Below are 11,606 nucleotides of genomic sequence, written 5' to 3' on the forward strand. Positions count from 1 at the left end.
TCTTCTATTTACCGACTAATCATATTAAAATTAATTATCATTTTATCTTTAAAAAAGTTACTATTCATGCTCTTATAAAACAAAAAAAAATCCCTCTTCACTGTAAATCAGCAATGTTTTTACTAAACCATTATCCAAATAAGTTTTTTTTTGTTTTTGTTTTTGTTTTTTTGGATTAAGTTAGGCGTTCATGCACTTCCACTCGCCAGCTTGAGGGGGCTTGAAGAAGTCAACGCAATCTCATGAAATTAGCTTAACCATGGCAATGAGCTAAAGGAGGAAGGCAACCAAATCTATTGATGAGTTTTGGATTCAAGTTAGGGGTCCATGCACTTTCTACTCACCAGCTTGAGGGGGCTTGAAGAAGTCAACGCAATCTCATGAAATTAGCTTAACCATGGCAGTGAGCTAAAGGAGGAAGGCAACCAAATCTATTGGTGAGTTTTGAATTATATCGCAGGACAAAAACGCGAGGAAATCATCAACAATTGAAATTCTTTTCATGCAGCATAAAACAGACGTTGTCATGTCTTATCTTCGTTGTTCCCCCTTCAAATTTCAACGCCATGGACTCCGGAAGTCACAGATTAGAGAGGGATCCCACCAGCTGTCAGAATTGTCTGTTTTCCTTCGTAATTTTCGAGTGTTTAGCCTTGAATCCAGCTGAGTATCTTGTTATTTGTTCATTATTTGCGAGAAAGATCGTTTCTTGAGCCGTTTTGTTGGCCGTCAAGTCTTATCTTTAAGCTTTGTCAACTTTGATTCTTTTCTACTTTTGGATGGATATTTTGCTCTTGCGACCAGTATTTCAGAATCCGTTCGGAGGAAAGGAAGGATCTTAGGGTGTTCCAGATACTGTAGATGCTGGCCTTTTGTGTGTGTTTTTGGTGCTGAACTATTATTTGTCGTGAAAGTTAGAGTGAAATTTGCTCCTCCCCATCCCCCTCCAGATGTCGGAGAAGATGTTGTAGATGGCGTACCATTAGAGTCATGTTATGGTTTTTTCATGATTTTTTTTGCTTCAATTTTATATTCATGTCCGTGCTGTGAAACGCTGCTTTGCTGAATTTCTTCTGTTAAGCTATATTTACCTGATAATCATAGTTGTATCTCCTTAAAATCCGTAGATCAGGATGAGAAAAATGCTATCTTCCGTCCATTGCGCATGTGAATACATTTTAACATATAGTGAAAATATTTTTATTTTTGGTTGGTCTTCTGAGGCTTATTATGGAACGTAAATGAGATTTACATTTGTATTATTCTTAGATTTACCAGTTTTATATCTCAACTACCTACTTAAATTGCGAGTGCTCTTCAAAGCTTAAAGCCAAAACCTAATATTTTGACATGGTATTGGCACCATGTTTCTCGTCAAACAACACTGATGCCTTTTGCCGTGTGCAATTGAACATTTGCTACTTTATTGAATATTTCTGTTCTTTGTTAGGTTTGCTGAGAAGTATCAAACTGTTAAGTTTTTTTCTTTTCAAAGTTGTTTTGTTTACTGAAATTATTAAACTCCATTGTGTATAGATGGTTATCAGTACTTAAACATTAAAAGTTGCTTACATGATGCTTAAAACTCTGTTCTTCTTCTTCTTTATATAATTTTAAGTTACTGTTGCACAATAGTGCTACCTATGATATTGTGTGATGAGCCTTCAGAATTTTTAAATCAAGGTATATGTATTTGGCACAACCTTGTAGATATAGGCAGACCAAGTTTTAATGACACTCTGCACTAAAATTTGGAAAATTTTCCCCTAGTACATCGCCATCATGGTACAGAATGTCCCAGCACCTTATGTGGTGGAAGAAAATTTTGGAGGTTATTTCCATGATCACGATGACCTTGCATTAGCTGAGGAGCTTCAGGATCAGGTAGGTGTTCTTCATTTTTCATTTGTTTCTCTCAAAATAATAATCGGGCGATATAGTTGTAGTTGGAATGTTATGCAAAAGCGGATGCATTTGGGAGAACATGGAATTTACAAGATTCTTTTTAGCCATAAATTAGTAGAATTGGACTATCTGCTGAACCGATAATTGGCTTATAAACATTACAAACTAACTCTTCCTTCTTCGATATGCCAAGGCTACTGGCTACAGTATGCCTTTCTGTCAGCTAAAATGTTCAGGACTGTCTTTATTCTTTACCATACTGTATGAAAGAAAGTATCATCTAGACTAATTCTTGTTTGAAGAAAACAGAAGGGGAGTTCTGAATCAGGTATATTTATGCATATTCAATAATTCAGAAAACACTTTCCAAAGATTCTAATGGCAATTTTATAGAGAAATTGAGAAATTAAATATTATCATAATTGAACTCACCACCCCAAAAATGTGGCATTTGGGAGGATCAATTTAGGCGGCCATGCCATCACAAGTGGAGAGAATATCTCCATGCAGTTCCATGAAGATTGACATGATAATGATCAGGTGCTCGCCTACAATCATGAAGAAAAGTTTGGCATGTGATTGCAAACTAATGGCACATACAACCTGCAATGGAAATTTTGACATTGTGTAATGGAAATAAATCTTCCTAGTTAGCGTCTTCCATAACTCTTTCATATTGCAAAAAATTTTGACCTTCTAGAGACAATTGTTCGCATTGTCTGTGACCATAAATCTAGCAACTATCATGTAACTGTCTGATGTTACCACTTCTTGTGTGAACAAGGATTGATTTTTCATAAGCTAAAGAGCAAGTCAAAATCGTTTCACAACTATTGACTCCACAAGAAGATAACTCTATCAGAATAATTATTCCTCAAATCTCTACATATTTGTTTTCTTTCTTTTATAATAGGGTGCGATGGCTTATCTTGTGAACAATTTTGTGTATATACGCACACACAATCAAGTTTTACATTTATATGTGTGATTGTGTTGAAGAACTGAAACAGCCACTTTGGCGATGAAATATTTACATAATTTGTGCTACGAAACATGAATTTATTCATTGTTAAGGAAACAAATTTTAGCTTTAATTTCTTGTAGTTTGGGCAAACTTTCTTTCAGGAAAGCATATATCTATCGTTCCAAGGAAATGTTCATGGTGGCAGTTCTAGGCTGAACAATGGTCATGATAGAAACATGGGAGAAGGAAATTCTTCAAGAATGGCTAGAGTTGAGCAACAGCTAGCTCTTGATGAGGCATTAGATAGAGAACTGCAGGAGTCAGAGAATCAGCTTGCTGATACTTCATTTGGTGAAGTTACCAGAATTGAAGCTAGTAGTAAATATCTTTTCCAAGCAACATCATACCCTTTTCAAATTATTTTTTCAACTGGAATTAATTTCATAACCTCTTTGCCTGTATTCTTACGACATTAGTTTTTCAATTTTCTCACCTTTTATTTGTGGGATTGACCTTAGATGATTATGGATGATAATATTCAAATATGTCATGTTATTTTAATAATTACAGCAAGTTTATGTCAAATAGTTAATCCATCAGTCTCACTTCTTCATGTGAATCTATCTGTACTATTCAGCCAAATAATCAGCCTCTCAAAATCAGTTTAGCAAGAACTAAAGCTACACCAAGAGCCGATGCCTTAGGTTAAATTATTTTTCTACTTCTATGATATAAATTAAGTTATGGTTATTCACCATTAAGCATCTCAAGAATGAATTATTCAATGATCCAATCCAATGAGAAAACTAATCCATTGATTTAATATATCTGAGACCATGTTGCCGTTGGGGGTTAAGGGCTTTGCATGCTCACCAAAACCCAAAGCCAAATGCATAGCTCATAGTCATGCCTGGTTACACTTAAGGTCTGGTGCAGTGGTGATGATTTCACGTTATGATGTGCCACAGGCATCATCCAAGTTTCTTTCTCTAATCATGTCTCCCCATAATATCTAGTACTAGATCTGTTCCAATATCAATTATCACAAGAGAAAAGCCCATTATAAATCGATAGGCTCGAAACCATATTAATCCCATGTTAATGATGTGAAACTATTTGGGGTGTCACAACTATTAAAATCTTGAAGGGGCTATTTCTTAGGGTAAAAAGAGGTGCTCTGATAGCTGCTTCGGCCAATATCTTAAAAAAAAAGTATTGGCATCATTAGCAATTACTAATCCAATTTTTGGTTTAATGGATATTGAGTTTTATAACAGAGTTCAGTGACAGGAAGAGGTCCATTAGCTGACTCCTTATAACTGAGACCTTGTGGATTATTTTTAGTGTCATTAATGTATTGATGTATTTTGTTGAAGATTTGGTAATTCCACTGCTAACATTTGTTATTTAATAATTTTTGTTCAAGATATCACTCCTGCACAATCTTTCACCGCAAGTGCTGAGTGCAATTCTGCAAGCACATCTTCTCAGGTACTTCGGATCATACCTAGTGTTCCTTATCAGAATGTTGATTGTGTATTTGAAATTAAATTCTTGCTATTGATGATGCACAAGTGGGAAGAGAAGAAGATATTGAACTAGACAATATGAGTTATGAGGTCTGTTTGCCCTTACTATCGCTTCTTTTTTTAATCCATTAGTCGGTTCAATATCAACTGCACTGAGAAGAAACTTGATCTCTGTTATGGCTGTTTCTGGCATATAGTTTGGATAAATCAGTTGGTATATTGAATATAACTTATTATATTATACATGGTATCTTATATAATTTTTTATACTATACTGGTATAAATAATACTGCTGCTACTTTGAGACTAGCCTATCTCCAACAAGAGAAAGCTGCAAGATATAGATCATGCTTCTGATCTGATTGATCAGCATATAATGTCTCTCTTTTGCAGTCGATCAGCTTTTATCAAATGTCACTCTTTAGCTATTCATAGTGATCATTGGCAGCTATTGTACTCATAAAATAGTCCTAAAGATATTTTGATGTCAACATGCTGCTTTCTGATAACATTTATATCACAAGTTGTCTTTGGGAGTTTCAATGGGTATCTGATCAACTTTTTTGGAAATGTCATTTTTTCAATCAGCCTTTTTTTTAAGTCTGACAAACTGTTATTTTGTATATTTCAATATAGTATTTAAGATTTCTTATACAGTTATATAATCATATGTGCATTGTGCTTGAGACTAAATTATGTACATCTCTTTAATCTTGCATAAATTGTATTTAATTTCTGTTGCTGACTGGTTATATAATCAAAACTGAAAAAGTCATTTCTGCAATTTTAGGAGTTGCCACAATGGGGTGAAACCATAGCTACTGAAAGCAGAGGATTACCAGATGAGCCGATTTCCTTATTGCAATCTTCAACATACAAAGCAGGGTTATTTTCCAAAAAAGACAAACATAAGAGTATGTGTTAATCTAATTTGTTTATTTATCGTGTACAACATTATACTTTTCCTTAGGACTTACAGCACAGTATATCATAAGATGTAAAGCTTTTGCTGAACATTTGACATTTCAAGTTTGTTTTAAGATGTTGGTCAAACTAGTACTTTGGTTTCTTCTATCTTGTATGTGAGAGACATATCCTTCCTAAACAAAAGAGCAACCAAGACACAAGTCATCAACCGTAATGAACTTGTTCATGATGGAAATGTAGACATTTATTCTTTTCAACATATTTATAATCGATCGGTAGCAGTTTGTGAGTCTGGATCTATTCTGTTTGTGAGTCTCTGGGTAACATATCCTGATATGTTTTGCTCTAGTTTTTGTTCTTGAATACATTATAATGAAAACAGTGACCTTTATAAATGAAACGCCAACAAAAGTACAAATCAAACAAAAATTGTGAACTTTCATATCGACTAAAGTTAGTAGAAGTGAAAAGCAGGAAATTTTAGATTTGAACTCCCTTCTCAAGTGACACTGATGATGTTGCTGCATGCAGATGTGTGATATGTTGCATGGCTTACAAGAAAAGAGATAAGTTTATTAAGTTACATTGCCAGCATCAATACCATAAAGATTGTATAACTTGATGGTTAAGATTTAATAAGGTATGTGTTTGTACTTACCATTTCGATGATCATTATTTTGCGCTCGTCGATATAGGTTCTGTTCTTATTAGCATTGCTTTATCTGGAGTATGAAGGGCATCATGTTTTTTTTCCTGTACCTTCCTGCCAAGCAGGACTTTAGATTGGATTTAAAGTGGTGATACTGTTTTATTCTTCGGAAAATAAACCCTGCACAACTTATTGTGGATATATGATCTTGTAAAAAGGGAACGCTCTGCGCCATTGTTGAAGCTTCTTTTGGTGTACAGAAATGAGAACGTATGGGACACCATAGTTCTCATAAAAGAACTCAAAAGTAGGTGTAAGGAGCTTGATTACTCTAAACCCCATGCTGACCTATAAACCTGCAATTCGGCTTCTCATTCTACAAATTTCTATATGTTGTAGATGCACATTTCTTTAGTCAATCAAAGTTTCTCATGCAACCTCTATAGCTAGAATTTTGATTTAACATAAAAGGTCAGTATTATTCTTCGTCATCTTACCTTTGTTTCAGGCATGCCCAGTATGCGATGACGAGGTTCTTGGTTCTTGAGTGGATGCACACGAGAGCTGCAGATGAGTAATGGCTGCAGTATCTGCAGACGAGTGACATCCCTTGTGCCATTTGTGCTGCAGTATCTGTACATCACAAACGGCTGCACTCCTCATGTTCGATTGCTCTTCGACTCCTCTGCTCCGTTTACCACACAGTTTTAGCCTCATTTGAACAACTCGGGTGTTCCTCATGAATCAGATTTCCTGCTGTTCTTGTCACGAGCAATCAAAGGCCAAGAAACTGTAGCTCTTCGCATAATCGATGCTGGTTCTTTCCACTGATTGAGAGATATTTGATGCTACTATGGGCCCTCAAAACTTGAGGAACATGGACTTGGATCTCGGGCTACTAAAGTATTGTAATTAGACAGATTTCTCAAAAGATTTTGTCATATCTATTTCTCCTACTTGTACAATAAAAGCAGGAGCAGCGAGAAAGATTTGAACCATAGATTGACATGTAAGATTCAGATACTACGAGAAAAATACCACTAGATCCGATGTGTCTCCCTGTCAAAAGTAACAGTTTGGTGCGCAGGACTATCAGCATTATTTTCAGGACCCACGAGGAATGAGTTCATACGATTTCGTCCTTTTGGATCGATCCAAGATATTTATTTACTTCTCAATCGTTATAGGGTTAAATATATTATCACGATTCGATTTCATATGGCGAGTCACGTTTCATTTGGAAATATTTCCGGCACACGGTAGAGACACTCATAAAGTCTGAGCCGACGACTCCCACCTCCATCACAAAGGTGAAGAGCGTGCATCACGAGCTCCACATTCAGGCGGCAGATAAAGACGTCGAGAGCGGTGCATCAGCCAAGCAATATCGTCAACAGCGTTGCATCAGCCAAGCAACAGGATGGAGTCGGACTACCGTCGTGAATACCACCATGGCAAGACTGCGATTGCCAAAGACGTCTACTTGTGGCGACAACGTAAACGTCTTCTCTGACCAAGCAGACAATTCAAAGTTACCCGGAGAGGATCTTCTGACCTTCTTCGGCACTCATCCTCCTAAAGCAGCTGCTCAAGCTCGCACAACTACCTGCGATAAAAAATTATCGATCACAAATAGCAAGTCAACCTCCCACAACCACTAACCTTAATGATGACACGGGAACAGCTATGACCTGTCTAAGATACTTCACGCGTTCCGCTCGATTTCATGGACACGCATAAATCATTTACCCTGTCGTTTTCCAATCAGTGCAGCAGCGTCAGCTCGAAGAAAGCTTCCGCAGTACTGTGGATGCTGCCGTCAGTTCCTTGACAGGCCCCAAGCTCGCTTCTGAGCAAGGCTTGTCGATCTATGATCGAGAAACGAATGCTAATGACTATCTTCACGGAAAAGATACATATATGGAATGAACGAGTTCTGGATTGCTGACATGAATATCGATGGATACTTGGGACTGACATATGGGACGATTGTTCTGTCCTTCTCCCCTGTTTGCGCCCTGACCTCTCCTTGCGGTATCTGTGCAGCGCCAGAGAGACTGCTGCTATCTCTCACTCGATTCACAAACGACAGGGAGGTAAAGGACTTCTGGAGCCCTTATTTTGGCAACTCAATGCTGGTCCCTGCAGCTTGTGACCACCTTATAATTCAGATGCAAACAAGCAGCTCATCGTATGTTCCAGCTCGAACAAGAGGAGATTTATGGCAGCCACTCTGAGAGACGATACTAAGACCAGTAGCCATCCCTATCCGTCCCGTCGACAAGCTCCGAGCAACCATCGTTTCGCCTTGCTGGTTTCAAGGTTGCAACAAGCTGTAACCATCTCCCACCACACGATGCCAAGCAAGGTTTGGCCGGCCACGTTACACGGTGTCGAGGCACGGGACAACCCATTGCGTGGTCCTTCCATTGGAAAGCGATATTCCATGTGTACGTATCCAAGCATGTGTGTTCGGGTACTCCCAGTCCGGTGCGCGAGCGTGTCGAAGAGCATATGAGTTCCGGATATGAGCTGCCACCTGCTCATGGTTGTCGACCAATCCTTGTGTTCACGGTGGCTCCGTGGACAGTGACGCATGGCGTTGTCAGCGTTGGTGAGAGTGGCCTTTACTCGGCTGGGTAGGGTTCAGGCGGTGGTGGTGGAACAGAATCTATTTATCCTCCGCTGAAGCTGAAACATTCTGTGTGCTGCATCCACCCTGGTCTCCGCGACAAATCCGACGTTGCCGTCACATATTATTGCACGAGATACACATTTAGTGGAATTCACATGGCACCAATCAACCCTTAGCCACAAGATGCACGAGAAGAGAAGCAAGCAAAAACAGGGAAGGAGAGAAAACAGGGACATAGAGTTTCCTGCTTCTTCTCCGTTTACTACAAGGAAACCTTCGACGCATATATAAAGAGAGAGAGAGAGAGAGAGAGAGAGAGAGAGAGAGAGAGAGAGAGAGAGGCACTCTCCATGCACGAGGAAGCTTCGGAACACCAGCCAAGATCTCCGCGCTTCCTTCTCCTCCACCTGCATGTGAGCTCTGATTAATCGAGACAGCTTGATTTGGTTTTGACTTTGCTGATGCATGCGATATGTTCCTCCTCCATGTTACCACCACATCATAGCACAGTCAGTATATTCCCATCATCACTGAGGAAGCTTCACGTGTGATCGCCAACTGGAAAGCAAGAAATCAAAATGTGCTGGCAATGGGCTCGATATGTTTCCTTCACCTACCTGCAACTGAAACCTGTACCTCAATTCTGGTGTTATGCTTGGTCTGTGCCACAGTTGACGATCGCAAGTGGTATCACACCAAGAGTGGAGGAGAAGGAGGAGGAGGTAGAATTTGACGGTGTCAAAATGTTGAAAGGCTGAAGGACGGGTTTACGCAACGTATGGGTCGTGAGTGGGAAGTCTACATTGACAGCGGCTGCCATCTCTCGTCCGCGTGGTGTGCAGAGTGTGAAGAAAGGTCAAAACTGGCGAACTTAACGCACGCTTCAAAACTCGATCGAATACCCACCAAAGAAAAGTCAAAACATATTCTCCGGAATTCTTCCCCCCTGGAAGCGCATCCCGCTATGAGCCCCGTACGCGGGTGCGCCGACGCAACCAAGAAAGCGGCAGAAGAACCGTCCCGTTTTTGGGCGTTGCTTGTTGCTCCCGTAGTGGCCATCGATTGACGTGAAACAAGTCGTCTCCCGCTATATATACCCCCTCACACCATGTCTCACTTCCCCATTGGCTCTTCTGCACCAAAATTAGAGGCATTCCGAACCAAAATCCCCCTCCCACAGCTTATTCGCTGTGCCTGCTGCTGTATGCAGGCCCGGCAACGTCTCCCTTGTCGCTCTACTCCAGAGACGAGACGACAAACATCGTCTATTAGCCTCTTCCCTTCTTCTCCTTTTCTCAGCCTGCACGCAACAGTGTCCGTTTTGTTCCTCTCCTTGTAACTTGGTTGCATCAAACTAGTTAAAGAGCCGACCATGTTCGTGCCTGACAACCCCAGCTCTGCTTCGCCGTACCGATGCGACCACCACCATAATCCTCATGGCTTCCTCACATTCCCCTTTGTCGTCGACGTCCAAAAGCCGCTGACCACCGTGCCGCCGGTCCTACAGCCGAAGCCCCCGAATTCCGTAACGTTGGCTCTTATAGAAGCCAAGTCCATTCTGAGCTTGGCCTTGCCGATGGTCCTCACCGGCCTGCTCCTCTATTCCCGGTCCATGATCTCCATGCTGTTTCTTGGTCGCCTCGGCGACCTGCCGCTCGCCGGAGGCGCCCTCGCCATCGGGTTCGCCAACATCACCGGCTATTCCGTCCTCTCGGGGCTCGCCATGGGCATGGAGCCCATATGCGGGCAGGCCTTCGGCGCGCAGCGCCACCGCCTCCTCGGCCTGGCGCTCCATCGCACCGTCCTCCTCCTCCTCTTCGCCTCCCTCCCCATCGCACTCCTCTGGTTCTACATCCGCCCCATCCTCCTCCTCCTCGGCCAAGACCCGGCGCTGGCCGCCGCCGCCAGCGCTTACCTCCACGCCTCCCTCCCCGACCTCCTCCTCCAGTCCTTCCTCCATCCCCTTCGCATCTACCTCCGCACCCAGTCCATCACTCTCCCTCTCACCGCATGCGCCGCGATCTCCGTCGCCCTCCACCTGCCCATCAGTTACCTCTTGGTCTCCGTCCTTCGCCTCGGCATCGGCGGCGTGGCGCTAGCCTCTGTTTGGACCAACGTCAATCTCGTACTCTTCCTCGTAGCTTATATCTATCTCTCGGACCTCCATCGCAGCACCGGTGGGCTTTCCTTCTCCACCGAGTGCTTCAGAGACTGGAGACCCCTCCTCAACCTGGCCGTGCCCAGCTGCGTCTCTGTGTGCTTGGAGTGGTGGTGGTACGAGATCATGATCATCCTGTGCGGCCTTCTCTTGAACCCGCAGGCCACCGTTGCCTCCATGGGCATTCTCATCCAGACTACCTCTCTCATTTACATTTTCCCTTCCTCGCTCAGCTTCGGCGTCTCGACTCGTGTCGGCAACGAGCTCGGTGCAAACCGACCCGACCGAGCAAGAAGAGCCGCCACCGTCGGCCTGTCATGCAGCTTCGCTCTCGGCCTCTTCGCCTTCTGCTTCTCCGTCTCGGTGCGCCACGCGTGGGCCACAATGTTCACCACCGACTCAGCGATCCTCGGGCTCACCTCCTCCGTGCTGCCGATCCTCGGCCTGTGCGAGTTCGGGAACTGCCCGCAGACCACCGGGTGCGGGGTGCTGCGAGGCAGCGCCCGGCCAAGGGTCGGCGCCAACGTGAACCTGGGTTCCTTCTACGCCGTCGGGATGCCGGTCGCCGTCGGGCTCACATTTTTCACCGGGCTCGACTTCAAAGGGCTCTGGCTCGGGCTGCTGGCGGCGCAGACCACATGCGTCCTGCTAATGCTCTTAGTCATCAAGAGGACCGATTGGATCACGCAGGCGGAGCGGGCGCAGCAGCTCACCGGCGCGGCCAGCGGTGCAGTCAACGACGCGTTGCCGTCGCCGCCGCAGAAGGGCATGCCCGTGGATCACGTCGATGAGACTGGCAGCCTGATTATAAAGATTGAGCAGCCAAGTTCGTAGCATGA

At 42.8% G+C, this 11,606-nt stretch overlaps 2 protein-coding genes across 8 annotated transcripts; both read left to right on the forward strand.

Annotated features, from left to right (window-relative positions):
* Positions 1–208: 208 nt before the first annotated feature.
* On the forward strand, positions 209–7,017 carry LOC135666023 (uncharacterized). Of its 7 annotated transcripts, XR_010509672.1 has the most exons (9): positions 209–437; positions 509–662; positions 1,771–1,884; positions 3,010–3,247; positions 4,296–4,360; positions 4,445–4,488; positions 5,189–5,312; positions 5,857–5,965; positions 6,483–7,017. XR_010509672.1 is itself a non-coding variant. In XM_065177515.1 (7 exons), exons 2-7 carry the CDS (start codon positions 567–569, stop codon positions 6,500–6,502), a joined length of 657 nt encoding a protein of 218 aa, XP_065033587.1. In that variant the 5' UTR covers positions 213–437; positions 509–566; the 3' UTR covers positions 6,503–7,017. The 7 variants fall into 7 exon arrangements, 4 of the variants coding, with proteins under 4 accessions (XP_065033587.1, XP_065033589.1, XP_065033588.1 ...); XR_010509673.1 differs by lacking the exon at positions 5,857–5,965; XR_010509671.1 differs by lacking the exon at positions 4,445–4,488 and having other exon boundaries at positions 213–437.
* A 2,366-nt stretch (positions 7,018–9,383) lies between these two features.
* LOC135666022 (protein DETOXIFICATION 49-like) lies at positions 9,384–11,601 on the forward strand. The gene has a single exon (XM_065177514.1). The coding sequence runs from the start codon at positions 9,982–9,984 to the stop codon at positions 11,599–11,601; it is 1,620 nt and encodes a 539-aa protein (XP_065033586.1). The 5' UTR covers positions 9,384–9,981.
* Positions 11,602–11,606: the final 5 nt, after the last annotated feature.

The sequence above is a fragment of the Musa acuminata genome, unplaced genomic scaffold (genome assembly GCF_036884655.1).
Source record: "Musa acuminata AAA Group cultivar baxijiao unplaced genomic scaffold, Cavendish_Baxijiao_AAA HiC_scaffold_1062, whole genome shotgun sequence".
NCBI classification, from domain to species: Eukaryota; Viridiplantae; Streptophyta; class Magnoliopsida; order Zingiberales; family Musaceae; genus Musa; species Musa acuminata.